General features: G+C 41.0%; 1 protein-coding gene across 1 annotated transcript in view; it reads right to left on the bottom strand.

Annotated features, from left to right (window-relative positions):
• The window catches only part of REPS2 (RALBP1 associated Eps domain containing 2), a gene marked incomplete at its 5' end in the record, with an annotated part of 91020 nt that extends 78015 nt beyond the window's left edge, over positions 1-13005 (bottom strand). The window contains one exon of the mRNA XM_082278119.1: positions 12778-13005. Coding sequence (XP_082134245.1) covers positions 12778-13005 — 228 coding nt within the window. The remainder of the gene's footprint in view (positions 1-12777) is intronic.
• Between the last annotated feature and the right edge of the window lie 9345 nt (positions 13006-22350).

The following is a 22350-nucleotide window of genomic DNA, read 5'->3' as shown; positions in this document are numbered from 1 at the left end:
CACATTCAGAAACCCAAAGGTGTCTTCAGCCATTTGACCATTTAATGGTTAATGAGACTGATGGGTGTTCACATAAGGATAAAAATAGCCTTCATATTATCCTTGCAACCTTGGCAATAAATGAGCTATTGCTGCTACAGAGGGGTAAACTGAATGTTCTATTGCAAATTAGTACTTCTAGCATTGCACTTGCAGCAGTTCTAGACAGACCACAAGAAAAGGGGAACTCTAACAGAGAGTGAGACTATCATTATTAAAAGCATTGACAGAAAATTCTAACGGAACAGAAACATCAGCAGCAGAGCAAAAGAAACATTTTATATTACATAGTACTAAAAATCCATTTGAGGTTAAAAAAATTTTAAGTGTAAAGTTTGGGAAGTGGTTCACTATGGCAATGTATATTAGCTTATGATTCAAACACCTTTCCTTGGAACAACACAACTCCATTAAGCTCTTTCATTAAGAAACTATAGCACTGGCCATCTTACAGCAATGGTGAACTGTTTTTGAAATGGCTTAATGTTCTCCTACAAAGGAAAATTTCTGTACAATGTTTCTTGCAAGACATATTGTCTTGAAAGTGTCATCAGGAAGCAAAGCAAACTTTCAGGTATTTAAAGTTGACCCAAATAATATCACTGCTCCAAGAGAAGTTTTTCTCCACATAGTCACATATCACCCAAGCCCCTCAACGAGACAGTGCTGTGGAAAATGTAGAAATGCTGTTCTGGGCCAATGCCAATTTAACCATAGGATGGTCCTGCAACTCTAGATTTAGGGCCCTATATATTACCAGAATTCTCCATATGGAAGGGAATAGGAACACATAAAGCTAGACAGCACTACTCATCCACTCATTTAAATGTATTTCCCATCTGCATCCCTTGACACATCGTTCCTCTTTCTCTTCATTAAAATGTCAAACACTCAAAATTTGAAACTTAACTTGACCAACTTACTAGGACTATAAAAGTATTATGGTGCTCAACTATTAATTGGATGGTTACTAATATTTGCACTTACATGTTGCCAAATAATTTAAACTATAAAATTTAAACTGTGTAGTAAGGAAAAAAAAAGAAAGAAAAAAGATTCACAAATGTCTCTTTTACTTTCGCCCTTCTGGATGTTTCACTCCCTCAGAGATGTTTACTTTAAGGTCTGTCCTTCAGTACCTGAACAGAAGACCTTCATTCCACTTCCAGAGTAATCTCTTTTGTTGCAGGGCTTTAATTCAGTAGTTATACTGAAACAAAGTGCCTTGCCAGACTTTAGTAAACTAAAGCTTTACCTCTTGCATACTTCCCCTGCAATCAAATATATGCATAGTAAGTAATGCAATCTAAAAACAGCTAATGAGTATTTCCTATGGAAAAATACTCCTTTGGAGAGTATACTCCTCAAGGACAGTCCTGATTTAGACTAGATCAAATAAAAGATATAATTACTATAATACAGCTGTGGGTGGAGGAGGGGGTGGAGAGAGAAAGAAAATGAGGGACTGATAACTTGATGTAAATAACACTAAGAATTATTTTCCTGCTGACATCAGCACTGCCCAGTGCTGTTCTTTCTTGTTCTGAAACATATGCTCTGGCCAGTGAACCTGGGACCTGTCATGCTGTGAGGTAGCAGGTGCTGTAACATCGTCAACCCCAGGCTCCCCATCCTGGTTCCTTCCTCTCACAACACTTAAAAGATGTTTTGACAGACACGACTTCACAGCTGTACTATTATAGAGGTATACTGTATCTCCAGAATAATAATACAGTGCTGTTTTTAAAAAGAAGTCCATGGTTTAGTGAGGGTAGCAACAGGAAACAATACAATTGCAAAAAAACCCCAAGCATACTATTTGATACAGGGGTACATCTCCACCATATATCAGGCATAGAAAACAGAAAGCTGAGGCTCTCCTCATTTCTAACCTTGGCAGCACCTCGTGAAAAACTCAACCTAAAAATTGGGTAAGATTTTGGCTCCAAATTTTGTTTTCGGGCATTTTGGGGGTTGGTTATTTGTTTTGGGTTTGGTCCTTCTATTGCTATTGCCAGGCTTTCCTTGAGATTACCCAAAGACTTTGCAGGAAGCTTCAGATCTCAGCAGAGTTTTAAACCTCATGTTATCCCTCTTTAAAGGTTACTGGGTTCTAGCCTGTTTCATCTTCCATCTGCAGCAGCCATTTATATTTATAACCTGCTCATCACCATGATACCTACAGCATCTAATAAAAACCAGAAACAAGCAGCTTCCTGGACCCTGCCTTTTATTACTCAACAACAGACAACAGCTCTTAACAACATAATTGGGATTTATTTATTTTTGCCTTCTGATCTCCTCCCAAACCAGACAAGCCCCAATAAACACTGGCCACCTCGATGACTCCTTCAGGCTTCTCCTCTTTCACATCCACTGCTTCCAATGACATTCACTGCTGTCCTGCTTCTACTTAACCTCCCTCAACCTCAGGTAAGGTCTCCGCTTATACATTCTTATAAGAGAAAACTAGTTTCAACCTATCTATTCTTCATGCTTCCAACCAGCACCGTAAGGGATCTCCTGTAAGTACCAGGAGCACAAAAAGCTGCTGGGAGGCATGAACTTTGCAGGTACCAAACACAGAAAGGAACCCGGCCTGTAACCCAGACATCAGCCCAGCATGACCTGCAGAAATGTGCTACCTACTTTGGAATAGGTTTGTTTCTCCTTCTCACGCTTCTTAAAAAGGGTATTACTGTCTATTAGGTACAAAGGAAAATTTGTTTCCACTAATACTGAAGTCAGAGTTTACAGAAGAGACAGCCTGAACATATGGGACAAGTCCAGGTAGCTAAATACGAGAACACTTATAACAGTTACATTTATATAGGTCTTCCACAAATTTCAGCAATAATAGAGAAAAAGCTCGTTCTTCAGAGATTGAAACATTTGATTCTTGCTTATCAGAATGAGTTATGACAACTCTGCATGGCAGATCTGACAGCTGGTGTCTATCATTCTGAAAGCAGCGGCAGAAAGCATTTAAAGTTTTTAAAAACCACTGGAGTTAACATCCAGAAGTGGCGAACACTTCAAAAAAGTGAGAAATCCTCCCCGGCTAGATGGCAGCCATGAGATCCAGTGACCTTGACCTAGACTAAATGAAAATACTGCAACATCTTGAAGCACTTCCCAAAAAAAAAAAAAAAAAAAACAAAAACAAAAACAAAAAAAACAAAAAAAAATCCAAACCAACAATCCACTACAATTCCAATGAACCTTCCAAATTTCTACCACGAAATGAAATGGGTTTTTTCCAGGTCACCTAAATACAAAGGTACCACAGAGCCCCATGGAAGCTGTTGTTTTGATGTTTCACAGCTTTGTGGTTCCTCAGCAGATGACATCCAAGGCACCACAGTCTCCCTTCTGAACAGGCTGCCTGGCCACCATCACTTCTATCTGTAATGGCAGAATTAGTGTAAGGAACAGAAAGCAACTAGAAATGATGCACACAAACAACCTCTTGCCCAAAATACATGTGTTTAAGACGTCACAGTGCTTCAACATCCAAGCACTTCAAAACAAAAGTGTTTTTCTTTAATTCAACGAATTACAGGTTTTTAAACATTTCCAAGGCAACTTCTCTTGCAAACATTGTTAAATTTGCCCTAGAAGACCAGAAGACATTCTGGCATTTCCCATAAAAATGCAGTTCTGGGTTTTGTTCTGCTTTCAGACAAAATGAGACTTAACTAATACAGAAGAAAACAGAAATTCTGTGACATATGATGCATTTTTGCCACAAACAAATCTCTTACAGATATATCTCCTACTCCATCAAAATATTTTTTTCCTAAAATGAGCATCTTTCTTCCACAGTTACTGTTATGTGATTTTTTAGACTGGCTACCCCAAAAAACCTTGATGCTTCCTGTACCCCTCCTGTTTTATCATATTTGGCATGTTTCTTGAGTTCACTTCCCTAGCACTTATAACTACAGAGGTCCTCTTAAAGGCAATGCAGCAAACAGACAAAACATTATCTCCTACAGTTGTGCAGTTATCTTAATCAATATCATTAAAACCCTTCTTTAGTTGAGAGTTATGGACTATTTTTATAAGACTGAAGAGTTGTCAAAAGTTTTCTTAACTGAAGGCATACCCTAACAGCTAATTCCATTGCACGTGGTATATGCAGAAGACACTTCCCGTCCTTCCTTGATCTTATATCACATTTACCTGTAGTTGGAATCAACACATCTTTTGGAAAAGCAGGTTAAATTTTTTCTCTTCCACACCACTAAACAAAACACTAAAATTATCACTATTTCATCCAACATGCTGGCACCTTATGTGCAGAAATGCATCATTCAGTCGGTGAGAATCTACTTGTTTGTCCAAACCAAGAGTTCGCCCTCGATTCAGCTAAAGAGCACAGGATTTCAAAGCAGCAACACTGGAGTCAAAGACAACACTGTCTCCAGAGCCCATGCACAGTCTGCCAGCATTTACAGCACATCTTCTATCATGACTTGTATTTGCATTTCTATCTGTACACAGTAAAGGAAAAGCAGCCTATGGCTACTAAAACATACAGATGCTCTTATAAAGACAGCAATTATTCAGAGGAGGGAAAGCAAAAAAAAAAAGTTTTAAATACATACAGAATCACAGGATTGAGTTTTGGCCTCCCTCCCCTTTTATTCTTATTTATGGCATTTGGAACCTCAAAGTACTTCACCTTTTACTTCTCCACTGCTGTTACTGTTCGCAACAAAATAATTCTGACTCTATTTGTTAGCCCACAGCAGTCACCCTGTTTTGCAAATGATTAGACACATTGTTTTGTTCCGAATACCATCATCTTGGCTTCCATAGGACATCATTGTGTAAATTATGCCAAAAGTAAATAATGCATGAAATGTGAAATGTTGCCTATGCCAAAGCTGATCTAATGTTTCTTGGTGTGGAAAGAGACTTTAAGAAAAAGAAAAGATTAAAAAAAAAGGTAAATTGATTTGAAAGACTGACACCAAAAAACCACTTGAAATTTATAATCATAATAATAAAGTAATGCTACAGAAATTTGCTATTGAAAGTAGAATTCAGCTCCATGACTCATACCGGAGTGAGCAAGCAGACACCATGGACCATGTTCAGACAGTTTGAATTCAAGCTCAGCCAAGTGTTTCCCATTAGCCAACTCTAAATTTTTACTGACACCAAGACAGTGGGAATTATGAGTCTCAAATCCAGCATTTTATTATGGCTCGGCCCAAAGGAGCATCTCCCCACCACTTCCTGATAACGAAGGGGACCGACCCAGTCCTGCATTATTCAGACTGTAGGACTACACAGGTGCAGGGGTAAAATACTAGAACCAACATTTGCAGCTTTTTTGGAGGGGGGAAAGACTGCAGGGCAGAAAAAATATCCTACAGACATAAAAAATAAAGCAGAAGAAAACACTGAAGATGTGCTCTGGTAGTCAAGCTATCGAAAGTTTCTCAAGACCCCCCTTTTTTTGTGGGCTTCACGGTGATGTATGTGGGGCACTCCTGTAGCTCTGCTCAGCACCGTGTGCTCGGTGCAAAGGCCTGCATGGCTCAAACAGGCACAAGAGATGATTTAACAGGCAGCCACTGTGTAACCTTGGGGTAGTTTTAAGCAGCCTGTTCCTGACCAGAGAGTGCCCAGGGCACATATCAGAGGAGCATCTTCAACACCCCTCTGCAAACGTACCACCCCATCTGAAGCAACTGGCAGCACCATGTGTCTGAACTTCAGTGTTTGCAGGGCAGATTTTTGGAAAAAATAAGCTATTAAAAACATTATTTAAGTCCAAAGAGATAAGACCCTAATTTCATAATTATCTAGATAAAGACATGTCTTGTCAGTTGGTCATCATTAAAACAAGATTCTTACTTTTTAAAAATAAATATGGTAACATTTTTGTTCTTAAAACAAAGTAATAATTTAAAATGTATTTGAGCAACCACATCACCTAATATACATCTTAATTCTTATTTTATAAGAAATTTGCTCCACTATAATCTTTAACCTACTTGTGTGGGTATGTATGACATATGCAAAGTTAAATTTAGCTGAAAACTGGAATTCATTTAAAAATACACAGTCTTCATCTGCTAAAAAACCAAAAGCTACACATTTCTTATATATACAAAGATTTGGAACTTTATAAACACATGTTTTGTCTTTTAAACACCTTGATAAATGAAGTAAATATAATTTGCAGTTAATGATTTCTCTGATTATTTCTGGTCACTGTGTCCTACCAGATCACAGAACTAATGGATCTCATCCCACCATATCCTTCCACCTCATCATCATATCTAAATGGCAGGAGAAAAAAAAAAAAAAAATTAAAAAATAATGATAAACAAAAAAATGTTATTCCCAACAGAGTTCTCTGTTTTATGCAGTGTCACCTAATAATGCTGCTGAATACAATGGATAAAGAAAATACTCCCTCTGTTAAGGAAGAGGGGATTACTATTCGTCCACAGTTGATTTTCTACTCCAGCAACCTTTTCAAGTTAATTATCCACTAACTCAGCTGTTAAACTGTTTGACTGTCTCAAAAGTTGAACTAGGACATATGGCTCATTAATGTTTTATTTTACCATACTGTTGGTATGTTTAGGTGTCAATATATCAAAGAATCTTGCTTTACAGATACTATATCAGATGTATTTCTCAAATCGTAGTATTTTAAATTTAAATAGGTCATTTATCCTGATTCCTTGCCAGAGAAATGCTTGTTCCATCTTTCATGAATCTATCTTGGCTAAGTTTTTCAGCTCAGCTAAATTCATGTTTTCAGACTTTATACCATCCCTCTTTCACAGGGGCTGTTTGAGCCAGATTCAGCCACTGAAGTGAATTGTATTCAACATCTCCTTTGCAAAACAGACTGTGGCAACACCATCAGTCTGTGTATAAACATCACAATACTGACAGCAGATTGCTGTAGATACACATATGACTAAGGAGGGGTTATACTCAACTTTTTGGTTGCACTTATGTAAGTACCATGACAAAACCACTTACTGAAAACATAAAAACCATTCATCATTGTCCTTGCTTCATACTGCATCAACGTCTCATGAAGAAAGTTAACTCTTTTTAATCCCAATGGATCTTTTTCCTCCATCCCTTTTGTAGCATCATTTCAAATCACTGGCACAGCAAAGCATTATTTTCTTGGGAAATTACATAATTAATTGACACTTGGCTATTATGAGGGTTAATTACTGAAGGCTGCAGGCCCTGACCAGGCTAATTCTGACCATCCCACTGAATGTCTGTGGCAAGCAGGTCTAAGAGTCTATTTTACAGTGTGATTTGAAATACACTTGGAAGGAATGGCTTCTACAAATCATCTACTGTGTATCTCAGCATTGAGGTACTCAAAACTACTAATCTTGTAAGGAATGACTATGAAGTGATAGTTTACATCATAAAAAAAACATTTAAAGATGTACTAAGACATCAATTTTATTTTTTTTACAGAACACATCAGCAAGATCACTCCATGTGAAGTTTTACCCTTTCCCTCATTACAATTTAGAAATTTTTTTAATAACAATACTACCCTGACTTTTACATCAGAGTTTTTCATTTTCCTACTTACATAAACACAAGTTTGCTTGTGACTCTAGAAAGGCAACGACAGTTTAGGAGATTGTGGTCAGAAGTACTGATACTGAAATGTCAGTTTTCCTTTCCTCTTCTTGATGCACTGCTTACATGAAGTTGTAACACGCTTTTGTTTCTTCCTGACTCAAAGGCATCAGTAGGATGCAACTTCTCTCTAACACTACTTTTTGATGGACCTACTGTTCAGTCAGCAAAATCACACTGCCAGCACAAGCATAATGCCACATTCTGTCAACAGCTGCAACAGAGTGAACTTTTTTGTAAAGTAACATTGAGTTACCTCCCTCACTCAAACAGCTAGCATTGCAACTGCTACAGTTCCTTTTCTTTTCATTTGAGGCAGGCAGTTAGTTCCACCCCAGCTATCACACAGGTAATAATTTATCCTTACGGAATTAAGAAAAATAAATTTCAGAAAGCCAATCCTTACTGGCATTTTTCCAAAGAAATATCAACTTAACCTTTTTTTTTTATTATTATTCTATTCACACTTCTGCTTTTTGAATGCATAATACAGTTAAAATGTAGAATTGTAACTATAGAGACAAGGCACAATAAACACAAGTTAACTCACGAAGTCTGCGGAAGAAAAGCACGACCGTTTGCCTGTGTTCCCTATTCACACAGTACTGGAAGGAGAGTCCCAGCTAAAAATGCAGTGCCTGTACAGCTCCAGCATCACACAATTAGTACTTGTCATCGTGGAGCTCATAATAACACAGTGTGTTCATTTGCAGAGGAAAGAATGCGTTTTCTTAGGAAATTGGATCTCTGTGCTGATAGTGCCAAGTCCACAAATAAGATTAAGGTTTATAAAAGTGAGAATTAAAAATACTGCCAGAAAACCAAGTGAGAATTAATCAAGTAAGTTAGAAACTAATGAAAAGAAATAAGCATTTTAGTGTAAATCTGAAGTCCAATTCTGCTCCTCAATTTCTTAAGACAAAATATTCAGTGACAACAGTAATGTCAACAAACAGCAGAACTAGCACAAGGTACCTCTCCTTTGCTGATCAGGGGGCAGTGATCCTGTAAAGCATTATTTTATCTGAAATGCCTGCAGACATCAGCCCATTGGTAGTTGGCACCCACAACAAACACACTTGGGGTCCCAGACTCAAGCAGCAGAGGCTGTATGTACTTGCTGGTGACCAGCTTCAAAATAGGGTCACAAGTCAACTGCCCCAAATGAGACAAGGCAAACCAGGCATTGTCAGCACCTAGCACAGCCGTCCGTGTGCAGCACAGACATCCCAATGCACTCAGGGAGCATAATCCAACAGATCTTCCAAGGAATAGGCCCAAAACCCCAGACAGCTTGCCCACATGGGCACGCAAACCTGTTTTTGTCATCCACTGACGGCCAACAGTGGTACCTCCTGCCTTCCTCCCTCACCTCTGCCTGCTGTTTCCCCTTGTTAGAAGGGTTACTGATATTGATCTATGTAACAAAGCATGCTGTGGGATCACCTTCACTTCAGCAGTATTTTTGTGGCCCCAGTAAGTCAAAAACATTTACTTTTTTCAAATTTTGATTTTTCTTTGCACAAATTCAGTTCTTTCCCCCTTTGTTAGGAGCCTAAAGCATAGATAACACCATTTTCAATCTCATCAACACAGATGTATATATATAAATCCAGCTGATGCTGCTGAATTTCTTCTAATTCTGACAGTGTACATAAGTGCATGGTGCATGACTAGTCTGCTCCTTCGCCTTCAACATAAATACTGTAAAAAATAAAAACAAAAACCAAAAACAACCCCAGCACAGATCTTTCAGGCAAATAATTACAGACGTTTTGCGGAGTTACTTTAAAAGCCCCTGGTAAAAGATCTGCCACAAGCTTTGTGCAATTCTAAATAAAATCTTAATGGTTCTGTCTTTAACCACACAATATGTCTAGCCAAAGACTTTCAGTACATGGGGGAGGTATGATTATACAGTCCAAAAAATCCATGCTGCTCTGTCCCTGTCATGGCCGCCTCTGGCCCGTGAAGTGTCTGACATTTTTAATTTTAGTGCTAACTTCAACCTTTTTTCCAGAACTGAGATAACTCTTGCTGAGTTCATTGTTCAATTCCTGTCTGTAAGTAAAGCAAAATCAGAACAACCTCTGCTGTACCCTACTGCCCAGCAGAATTGCTGGCTTTAATGAGCCTGGGTGTAATGAATCTGTGTTCAATCACTTCATTCTTAGCAAGACCCCGGACTCTCGGGTGCACGCCATCTGCTCCGACTGACCCGGCTGCTTTTGGATTTTTTCCATTTATTCCAGCATTTCCTCTTCTGGCACATGCTCTCGCATTCCCTACCTGCTCTCTTGTTAGCTAGCATCTTTCATCCGTGTAACTTCTTGGATTAAGCCAACTAACCTTTAAACCAAACCAAACCCTTGCCTGTTTGCTGTCTGACAGCACACACCACTGCTTTTCCCACAGGAACTGACATCAGCAGCACTACTCCATCTAGGATGCACCCACTGATATTTGTCTAGACAGCAAACCCTGCCATTACAGGTAAAGAAGTGGAAGGAGATTTCCTGTAATGCTTGTGAGCACCATCCTGATGAGTAATAAATCTCAATCAAAGAATGTATAAGGAAAAGCTCCTTCTTTCTCAAAGATTTATCCCACTTATTACACTGAAGACAACAGCACAGGTTTGAAACTGCCACGGCACTAGATGTCAGTTCCGGAAGCATCCTGATTTGTAAAACTACTCCTCAGTGAATGCCTTAAGAATAAAAAGCTGCAAATTGCACATTGCTTACAAAACCATCTATAACTGTCTCTTGCTATAGCCCATGCAAGGGCCAGAGAATGGCGTTAAGTACCTTCTGGACTGTGCAGACTCTGCTTAGTAAAAATCCAGAATTGGTTTCCAAACCAAATCTCCCCATTTCTGACATGAATAAGCTCAGCATGACCATTTCTCAGTTGGTCAGTAGGGATGCTGCCTATATATGAAGCACTAATAGGGATAGACGGGGATTTTTAAAAGCATTAAAAAAACCCAAGAAACATTTATAGTCAAAAATTATTTCAAAGAAAACATGTTATCTTAACCCAAATGAGCTCTCTTACCCTAAAATAGGTGTCCCCTGTACTAACAGAAAACATATACCATGAATCTGTGTGTCTTGCTCCTCTAACTGTTAGAATGGTTGGATTTTCTAAAGTGAAAATATTAAATTGAATTTTTGAAATATAATAAGGCAAAACATCAGAAAAATATCTTAAACAACATTGTGGGATTTTCCCTATCAAAAAAATCCCCATTTGCAATTTATTTTCTTTAACTCATTCTTTTAATTCATTTTTTCCTGAAGTCTGAGTAAATGTAAGAATACCTGACAGTGGTGGGTTCTGAGGACAGACACACCAGCAGTAGAGCAGAATGCCACTGTGATTAGTACCCTGTAAACAAGAGAAAGAAGGAAGGAAGGAAAAAGAGAAGCAGACCCAGATCCCACAGGCCTTATTATCTGAATATTCCTGAAGACAATTACAGGCTTGTTTGCTAGTAATGTTCTCCTCACCATATAAATATACCTGGAAATAATCTAAAATAGTAAAAACCTCCAGAACATTAAAAGCAACCAACAAACAAATCCAAAAACAAAGCCAAAATCGGTACCTCACCATTTCCAGGCTTAAATCACACATTACTATCAAAACGACCCTGAAAACAAACTGTGATAATAACATGATCATAAATTTCACTTAAGTGATAGAATAAGAAAAATTGTGAAAAGAAGAGGTTTTTTCCATACTTCTTTGAAAAATTAAGTGACTATTCTGATAAGCCTTCTTACTTTAAATTAAATGTCCCATGCTTCCTCTTTGCAAAAAGAGGAAAGAGGAAGAACACTCTTAGTGCTGTATCTATGTGAAATCTCTACTTTCACCACTTGATTCACCTGCAAGACCAAGGTCACAGTGAGGCTCAATACAAGGTAGTAATACAGTGCTTGGTAATGTTTTTGTTCTATTGATCTGGTAAGGAGCACAAGTAGGAAGAAAAATATTCTTGAAACGCCACAATTTTCGTTCAGAATCCCCTGTACAATATGAATTTATATAACCCATTAAGAAATGATCTACCAGCTATCAGGACAGCAGTAGAGTAGAATACTCTCAGGCAGTGCCAAGGTACATGAGCTCGATTTCAACTTAACTTTTTCCTGCTTGATAAGTAAAAGCTGTTGAAGAACAAAATTCCTGAAAATAAAAGTTAAATAAATAAATAAACAAACAAACAGAAATATCCTATCTCTGTTCAGGAAGTATTAGGAAACTATAGTGTGTTAGCTAAATTACTAATCCACAGGTGGAGAAGACCACTTCTTCCCTCTTCCTGGAAACTGGCTGGCACAAGGCTTCTCCCACGCCGGAGAAGCTTTTCCTCAAACAGCAGGAGGGCTCCGCTACACAGCCCCTGTTGGGGACCACTTCTGGGGCTCTGCTGCTCTGACGGGTGAGACCCTCGCACTTCGCACCTTGATGTATTCGCGCTCAAGAACTGACAAACACCGCAACATCATTTTACCTACGGATTTTTTTTCCACTGAAACAACATTTAGGGAAAAACCCTCAGTGGTAAACCAGGAATCTAGCGCATGGCACGTCCTTTCATACAACTGCCTTTATGACTTTCGGGACCCTTTCGAGAAAGGCGACGGCACTACCGACCTGACAGGCAGAGCCCGCCCAGAGCCCGCGGGGTGCGCAGCGCTCTCGGGTGCCCAGCCCGGCACCGGGCGGCCCCTCACGCACCCACACCCGGAGGGCAGAACCCCTGAGAGCTGCGCGCCGACCCTGCCAGCGCCTGTCTGGAGCAGGCAAGCGGGCACGGAGCAGCTCCAGCACCGCCGCTGCGGGGCGGGACCGGCCCCGCTCCGCTCTGCCCCGCCGCGAACAGGGCTGTGCCCGGTCCCGGCCCCGCGGGCACCGCAGGGGCACCGGCCCGCCCGCAGCCCCCAACTTCCAGGCGGAGCCAGCGCCAGCCCCTCTCCCGAAGGGCTGCAGGAGCAGATCCCGTCCCGCACCCCCCCAAACCGCCCGCACCCCGCAGCTCCGGGGGGAGCTGGAGCCGGACACCCCCGGACCCACCTGGTGCAGCGTGTCCGGGGGCAGCTGGGAGGCCCGGAACAGCTCGCCCACGCTGCTGCCCCCGGCGGCCGCCTCGGGGGGCGGACAGCACCGCGAGAAGAGCTCGGAGTAGCGCTGCTGCTCGGTCTCGCTCAGGGGCAGGAGCAGACCGCCGGTGCCGGCGGCAGCAGCAGCAGCAGCAGCAGCAGCAGCAGCGGGGCCGGACCCCCCCGCCGGCCCCTGCTCCATGGCGGGGCGGCGCAGGCAGAGCCGCTCGGCAGGGCAGCGGGTACCGCGCCGCCGGGGAGCGGGGGGACGGCCGGGGGGACGGGAGGTGGGGCGGGAGGTGTGGCGGGGGCCGGGGGCGGTGCCGCGCTGCGGCGGGGAAGGTGCAGTCCCCGCCCGGTGAGCGCCGCGCCGGCTCCGCAGTGCCCCGGCCGCTGCCGCCGGCCCCGCCTCTGCCCTCCCCGCGGCCGCTCCGGCTGGCAGCGCCCGCCTGCGCTCCCGGGCCTCCCGCTCCTGCCCCGCTGCGGGACGGCGCCCACCGCTCAGCAGCACGCGGGTTTCTCCCCAGATCGTAGAATCACGGAATGGCTTGGATTGGAAGGGACCTTAAAGAATGTCTCGTTCCCACCTGCCTGCCATGGGCAGGGACACCTCCCGGTTGACCAGGTTGCTTAATGCCCCATCCAACCTGGCCTTGAACACTGCCGGGGACGGGGCATCGCTCACCAGTAGCGTTTTCGAAGTACCACCTGCTGCCCACCCACCCACGTGGGCACCGCAGAAAAGAAATGCCATAATTCGATACCCTGCAGTGAGAGCTAATCAATTAGCCATGACGGTTTGAGAGAGAAGCATCTCACTGTGTTCTCTATAGTCTTTGCTTTAAGGTGAAGGGCAAAGAGCCCCTTATTCATGGAGACAAGAGTCCTCTTTATTACTCTTCTGTCAGCAGTGACACTGTAAATGTTCCCTTTACAGGTTGAGCAACACCTTAAAAGCCCGGCAGGTCACGACCGAGCTGGGAGGGCTGGGTACATCTCAGCCAGGAGGTTGTTTGTGTGTCGTACTGGTTTTTGCAGCCTTTCTTCCCAGCAGCTCTTTGGGGAAATTCAAAGAATAAGCTAATCAGCCTGAAGGCGATCCTTGTAAATATCGGTGACCCACAGAGGAGTCACCAAGTTCTCTTCACAGCAGCTTTGGTGCAGAGACATGGCCTGGCCCAGGAGAAATCAGACCACCTGCTGTTTGCTTTCAGTCCTGTACCGTTAGCAATGTCGGGCTAGCGTTGTTACCTGTGTTACTGAATGCAAAATACTTGGGAAGTCAGTGTGGTTTAATTTTTATATGCTTCTTTACTATTAACTCTTAAAAATAAATGAAATCCAAATGTAATAATTTTACATAACATTTATACTAGAAAATAGTTCATTTATGGTCTGTAAGGCCAAAAAAAATTATAAAATTGTCACCTCTGTTCTTGTTAACTGAGCACCGTTACCTCCTTTTAAAATCTTTTTTAAGCTACTTTGTCATCTCCACACCACACATCTGTGCCTCCTTCTCACTTGCACAAAACATGCAAAGTCTTAATTCCTCTAATTCGAAATGAAGATCTGTTCCTGCCTTCTCAATGTGTGGAATGCTGAATGGGTTGTTAGATGCAGCTATTAGCAGGTGAATAATTGATACTTGTGTTTAAGGATGGAGTGTTATGGAGAAATCTTTTTTCTTTTAGGGACAGAAGATTGTCATGGTATTTTCTCATTTTAAAGCATATTGTTATGAAGGAGGGTAAGACTATTTCAGCAACTGAACCTTGTAGCCACACTTAAAGTGGCAAATATCCATAGTAGCTCAAAAAAATTAAGCAAGTCTTCTTGAGAAGGCTCTGCAGAGCAGAGAATGAATGACCCATCAACTGCAACTCTCAACCTGGAGAGTCCTAAAATGTCACTGGCCTTTTTCTGTATCTTCATCCAGGTACAAGGTACTGCTCTGAGGAAATGGTGCCAGCCATGTGGAGAGGATGTAGGGCCATACCTAACTGTTGCCATATTTAACTATATGACTCTCATGATAAAATATCTTCAAAGTAGCTTATGGAAGAACAGCTGGCTTCCAGCTGAACTTGAACAGGAGAGATGTTATTCTGACACACAAAAGAAAACACTGTGAATAATTTGTGTTAACTGTGCATTTTCATGTGCCTGAAGATGCTCACTGATAAGAGACCAGCTCAATACTTGTGATGCTAATGTCTCATCACGACAAATATGCCCTTTGCCAACACTCCAGCAAACACCATTGGATCTTCGCTGATGTGTCAGCCAGTTCTTCGAAGTTTTTCTAAGGTGGACCCTGGCAGGAAGATTTTGGAAACACACACTGTCCAGAGCACAATAGTCTGTCTCACCAGCCACACCTCTTACTGCCAACACACACAGCTGCTTTTTTTTTTCTCCTTTGGACAATTTTCTCTTCTTCCTTGACCTTTAAAACTTGCATTCCTCTCTCCATACAGCCCACTCTCATCAGAAATGACACCGTGGCTGTGTTCACAACCAGTCTACCCCAGTATTGTGATCTCCAACATGTTGTCTCCAAGACATGAAAGAAATGAACCACCACAAGCTGAGGGAGGAGGCAGAGAAATCCATGCCTCTTATGTCTGCAAAGTAAGTGTGAGCCTAGAGGTGTACCAGGTGTGAGCTGACCACCCCTGTTCGCCTTTGGGGTGCTCAGGTGTCTGCCTGCTCCCTGCAGGTGTTCTGCACTCAGCAGTGCCAACCACACTGCCTTATTCTGTTGCACCCACTGCTTATGCGGAGCTTTAATCCGCCCCATGTGCCAGAGCCACTTTCTGTACAGTCCAGTGTGCCTTGTGCAATGACATTTACAGCCTTTAAAAAGTTAAAGTTCCTGTGAGGGTACATTAGCTCAGACTAAGAAGCACTTAATGATAACAAAAGCCATACAAATATCGTAGGAAGAGAGATTCAACCTTCCTGTTTACATGGAAGTTGTGATGTCATTAAAGGTTACAAAGCTTCCCTACAACTAAGAAATGCTACATATCAGTATCAGAGTCCGAACAATTAAAGTATTTATTTTTTGCTGGAAAAAATAGTCAGTAATGTAAACTGAATTGAAATCTGACTTATCAAAGTATGGCTTAGATCTGTGTGTGGTCCTCCTTCCCTCCCCACCCAACTAGTAATGCAATTACTTACTCTGAAGTCAGCCAGCAGCAGTCCTGCAAACAATTGTGTGATCACATGTGGGAGGGAGACCGAGGTCACAGAAAAAAAAAAATAAAACCAAAATAAATTCTACTTCCAAAGATGTGCTAATGGAAATAAATAGTTATGTCTCTGACAGGTATATTTTTGTTCAGGATATAAATTATAATAATTTATATATATTGATATATATATTGTCATGTATAATATGACATAATGTATAACCTCCAGTAAAAGATTTCTCCCAATACTTTAGTATTTAGGAGATCCTGGGAATTTTTATTTGAGCAGTACAACCAAACACTAGTCACTCAAATTCATGTGTTATTTCACTAGTCTTAGGGTTGAGATCATGTCGGACTTGTCCTGGTCCAAAAGACATGAGATCTGGATGGCAGCTGCTTTCCATTGACAGTGGAAAAATTCCATATATCGCCAAGCAAAGCTTTGGAAACTCATGCAAATGGTTGGCTGGAAAACTGTGATTTAGCTTTTCCCAAACCAGCTCAAGTGAATCTCACCCATTGTTCCTCATAACAATTTTTATTTACTTTCTTTGCAAAATCAAAGAAGACTTTGATGACAAGCAACTGGTGGGGCATGTTTCCTGGCCATGGTATCAGACATGCTTGGAATATACTTGACAAGCTTGCTGTTTAGTGTATAGATTCAGCATGCAAATACTCATACTCTTCTTTGCATTGTTGCTTACATGAAGAGATCCCATTTCTAAGAAAACCAGGAGAAATGCTTAATGAACTGTAAAATTTGATTCCCTGTTGTCCAGGTTGTTAACACCTTTAATGCATGAAAAAACCTAAGAAATAGTAACTGTTTTCTACTCTGACCAATTAATTGTTTTCAAAATCTAGATGGCATCATAAACTGCACATTGTGGAAGATGCAATTCGTGGCAGGTTGTTTGTTTTCTGTAAGCAACTGAATACATAATTGAGAATTAGAGTTTGTGTCGTAAAATATTTGACAAATATCCATACGTTAATTAGTTGGGAGGGGAGGGAAGGGGAGGCAAGAAGAGGAGGGAAGGAGGGAAAGAGGACCACACACAGATCTAAGCCATACTTTCATAAGTAAAATTTCAATCCAGTTTACATAACTGACATGAATTTTTCTAGCAAACAATAAATACTTGAATTGTTTTGATTTACTGGTATGTGCAGTTTCTTGGTTCCAGGAAAGCTTTGTAACCTAAAATGATGTCACAACCAGTTGTGTTTAGAGAGCCTTTTTATAAAGTCCTTTTATGAAGACTTATGCATGTAGTATGAGCTTTAGTGGCAGAACGCAAAGCCCATGCACACATCTTTGTAAGAGCAAGGACAAAAAAAGTACACTGCTTTTTAGGTAACTTTCCAGGGAAGTACAGCCACATTTCCATTGATTTGCATCACAGTGCCTCCAGCTTATTTCTTTTAAAATAAAGACTTCATGTGAAATTGAAAAACAATTTAGGTGCATGTTTGTTTTACTTTTAGTTTTAGTTCTGGAATATTATCCACTTACTTTCGTATTCTGCAGAAGCAAAAGGTCACTCAACAGACCAAGCACTAGAACATGTTGTTCCTCTATCATTTGTCCTTTGACTTAGGAAATTCACAAAGCCTTCAGCAACTATTCAAACACCAGGTTTCAACCAGAACACAACAAACCTTAATGTATTGCAGGGTGATGGTTCCTAAAGGTCGTATCATCAGACACCTGAAATCCTGAACCAAGAAATGCTGCTAAGGGAAAATCTACATGATCCTGGAAGTCCCACACAGAAAAATTTAAAAATAAATAAATAAATAAAATAAAAGAGGGACTTACGAATGTCTTCCTCCACAGACACAAGATAAAATGTAGAACTTTCAATATATCCTGAAAGTTAACTCTATTCTCATGGACAAAGAGAGAAACACATGTTAGGAAGAAGGGGCTATTATAAGAGCTCAGATGATAATTAAAGAAAATTTCTTAGTGCTTTGTGTGGCAGCTGATGTACTATAGCTTGTTTTTTTATCTGTTACTGGTAACCACACTCTTAAGTGAAAAATAATCACAGAAAGGCACAGAGACATTAATCACTACAATTAAACCATTAATGCAAAGTAAAATGGGTATTTTACATTTGAAGAAATAACAAGTAAAAAAAATCACTGTACGTTTACTCGTCTGTGTGTCCTGCAGCTAATTTGCCTCCCAAAATTTTGCCTTTAGACTTGGAAACAAGTTCTAATAAGTGTTCAGTTATGAGATAACCTATTGACCATAAAGGGCTTTCAGTGCTGCTACTGCAGTCTCAAGTTTCCTATGTAGTTTTGACCTAAGTAAGTTGTCTTTCGGGCAAATAGTATATGCCCGTATGCCGTTTTCCTGGTTACATTTTAACATAGCAAGTGGTCCACCTTGTCCTCCAGTTCATTCATGAACTCAATATTAACCATAAACAAATCAGCTGCAATTCACTCTGGCTTCTGCTGTTAGTAAAGACAGTGGACATATACCAACGATAATTTCTATTTATGACTCATTTTCCCAGACTAAAACCAGCTTCAACACCACTGCAGCTGCAGAAAGTATCGTGGCAGGCACTTTCAGCAGGAGCATGCACTGTGCTGTAAAGCTTGTAACCTTTACATGAGAAAGCTTTTCATTCAGCATCAGCCTGAGAGGGCCTGTACTGTCACTGTGTGGCTCTTTATACAAAAGGCACTGTAACAGCAGCCAGGCCTGCAACGTGATAGCAACCTCCAACTCTCAAATCCCACATGCAAAGACGGAGAAAGACACAGCCAGTTCATATTTCCCAGCAGCACCATGCCCCAGCCTCGCTACCTCTTCACAACCTCTCACAAAGTGGAGTTTGTCGGAGCTGGGCAGCTGTGCCTGGTGCAGGGCGGCAGGGCAGGGCTCAGGAGCACGGATGGGCTGGTGGAACAGCTCCAAGATGTGCCAGCCACAGCCTGGCTGCACAGCCACTCTAACACTGTCATATGGAAACCTCCTTTCCCTTCTACCACCACTCTAAGTTCACAACAGATACTTGGGATATTGTTTCCAAAGACAAGAAAACTGAGAGACCTGAGTGGTGTTAGTTTGGATCAGGCTTTGTTTCTCAGCAGCACAGGAGAATGTCTTCTTGTTTTCTAGTAAAGCCCTCCTATAGCAGGGACAGCCTCGGACAGTCAGAGCCCCTGAGGCCACAAACAGGAGATACACAGAAAAAATAACATAGACCACAGCTGGCCTCTCAATGTCACTGCCAGCCCAGACATCACCAGCCTGTTCATGGTCAGCAGCCAGCAAGCAGGGGAAGGTACCACAGAGGTAATTCATTGTCTCTGTCTCATGTAGAAGGCAGAGATGCAGAGTTGAACACAAGAGGTCCCACATGGATTACACACCTTGACCTGGGCCACAGTGAAGACAGAACACAAATGGTTTATGGCATGGTCCCAGGAACGGCTTTCCCCTGGGAGCCTCTTGCGGCATTGAACAAGACGGTCTCCCCAAATCCCACTTCAAGCTATGTCTCCTCCCTCCAGGAGGGAATAGAGGTGGCTGACCCGCTCCTCACAGAGTACTGCCAGCTTGCTTCCTCACTCTGGCCCAGCTTCACCAAAGGTATTCTTAATTTATAGCAATGTGAGAAGAGAAATGGCTTCTGTTCTTTGCAATATATTTAAAGTCCTTCAAAGATTTGATATTGAGGTATCTAAAGCCAGAATTTAAAATAGGAATAGAATCAGACCTAAAATAAAGGCTAGTCTGTGCATATATACTTTTTGTTATTGAGCCAATATCATGTCAATTATTATAAAAAATCTTATCTTTTTAGTTACATGTGTTCTTATTGCCAGTATTTGACTGGGAAAGACTAAATACTGTTAGAATACTATTTGCTTTGTCATTTATATACATTCACCATTTTTTCAGTGTAAGAATTCCAGGCAGTTGGCAGCTGACATATTATTATTCAGTACAGAGATGAGATATTAAATCTCATCATGGTGAAGAAATGTGTGTGCAAGAAAGATAAATTAGTCTTATGACTGAGGAGTGTATCTTAGTGAGACTCAGAAGAGTGTGGTACTGCTCCAACATTTGCTACATTTGCTGTGCAACCCTGTAGACATTATTTAATAGTAGTAAAGGAAAATATTTTCCAGTCATACTCCAGTCTTGTGAGATACAGGAAATCTCCTGTGAGATACATGCAATCTCTTGTGAGATTGTTGGGCATTGAGGTGTTCTGAAAGGGTGAAGGGGAGCAAATAAAAAGAAAAAAAAAAGGAAAAAAAGAATGAAAGACATCTCTGCATAGGCAGAGTTTAAGCTCTCTCCACTGGTGCAACCTGTCTCCTGTCTGAGCACAGCACTGAAGAGCTCAGGTTTGCACGCATGGATCTGCCTGGACATATCATGTGTCTGCCCTTGTCACACAGCACAGCAGGACAAAGCAATAGATGCAGCCTTTCCTGTTTACTGCTCTGGGTGTGGTACATCAGCTGCTCCTGGCCCTAATATTAGAAAAACAATTGGAATTGGGCCACAGGACGTGTAGCTACTCTCTCATGCTGGGTCAGTTAGAAGTTTACAAATATTTCCTACAATACCACTCCAATTCTGCTCATAACTGATATTTCAATCCCTCCTGTTCGGGTGCAGGAATACTGCAGTGAAATTCAGGATTAGTCTGTCCTGAAAAATCACAGGTAGTGACAAAAGGTTTTACAAAAGATTCCCATTCTACATTAAAACTTCCAGGGATGTCTGGTGGTTTTGCTTTTACATATCAAGGTATTAAAAGTGTCCTTATCTTGTAGCCTTGTGGAAACCTCAAAGGCATCTGCTGAAGGACAGGTGAAGCATTTCAAACTAGGATGGCTCAAAAGCAAAGCCCCTGCTCCTGGAATCCCTGGGTTTCTAGTGAATATGTACCCTCTTTCCTAGCAAGCAGACAAGCATTTTTGAACAGTTGTATTTCTGAACACTGTTGTACTTTGCACTTAGTTTAAATAATAAACATTTGGCAAGACTTGCCTTCTCTAAAACTGTGGATATTTTATGGGAGGAACATTTCCAACATGTTGGTTATAATTTAATGAATGTATTTGCAGTGTAGTTGATTTGAAGGAGTAAGAATTGTTCAGATACCCTGGTTTGGGTTTTTTCGGTTGTGTTTTTTGGGGAGTTTAGTTGGTTGGTTAGTTGGTTGGTTGGCTGGTTGGTTGGTTGGTTGGTTGATTGGGTTTTTTTGGTGGGGGATTTTTGGGGGGTTTTGCTAATTTTTTTTTTGTCTTTCAAGGTAAATAAGATACAGTTTTATGAAATGTATGTCCTAATACAGTTACAGAAGAGTCTACTTATTTCTAGAAAAGAGTAACTGTCATATTTATGCTGTCAATGTTGTGTTAACTAGCCATATTGGAATAAAATACGAATAATTTCATAAAGTATGAATATCTACAGTCAAAACTAGAGTATTGGATGGGGGGGGTGCAGAGGGGAGGGAAATTTTACTGTGCTTTGTAGAATAACTGAGTCTTTCGTGTGTTAACTCTTGGTACTTAAACACAGTCAGGTAATCCTGTTCCCTGAGAGCAAGATCTTTTTGTACTTGCTTACCTTTAAAATCCATTAAGGAATACTGAATTTACACAGGGCTACACACAGCTGCTAGGTTAAACATGTGCTGGTTAATGGTCTAAAAATTTGCTAAAAGATAGATAGCACTGTAATAGATTCATAATAAATGAGCATGCCAGATGAGGCTTGATCTCAATATGATTTTCTATTTTAGTGAATTGTCATTGAGGCTTTCATGGAACAGTGCATCTTGAGCAAGCATCTAAATGAAAAGTCCTCATCTAAAAAGTGAAACAACTTTTCCAGTTATAAGAAATGCCATGGAAAGAAAATTAAATACAAACAAAAGGGAAAGCTAAAAAGAATAGCTAAGCAGGATGACTGGGTATGAGTTCTGCAAAATCCTTCAGTATTTAAAAAATGTGTAGGAATTTTAAAAATATATGGGCAATTATCAGCTTTCAGACAAGTATATTTCTTCTAAGATATCCACATTAAAAAAAATTCAGCAAGGAGAGCAAAGATGATGGTATTGCAGGGTAATATCAGATGTGCTTGAAATTTGCATTAGAAAACCAGTCTTTCTGGGACATTCAGAGAACAGATGTTCAGAGAGTCTGCTGCTTGGAGTAGATACAAATCAAAACTGTGTGAGAAATATTATAGCTGCTGAAGTCTGCAAGAAGGACAGATTCTCCTTTCTGGATTTTTTTTTAATGTCAGCTGTAGTAATCTTTGATCCCATAGATTCAGAAAA

This window comes from Coloeus monedula (assembly GCF_965178545.1).
Source record: "Coloeus monedula genome assembly, chromosome: 3".
Classification (NCBI taxonomy): domain Eukaryota; kingdom Metazoa; phylum Chordata; class Aves; order Passeriformes; family Corvidae; genus Coloeus; species Coloeus monedula.
This window is presented reverse-complemented; position numbering and strand designations above follow the sequence as displayed.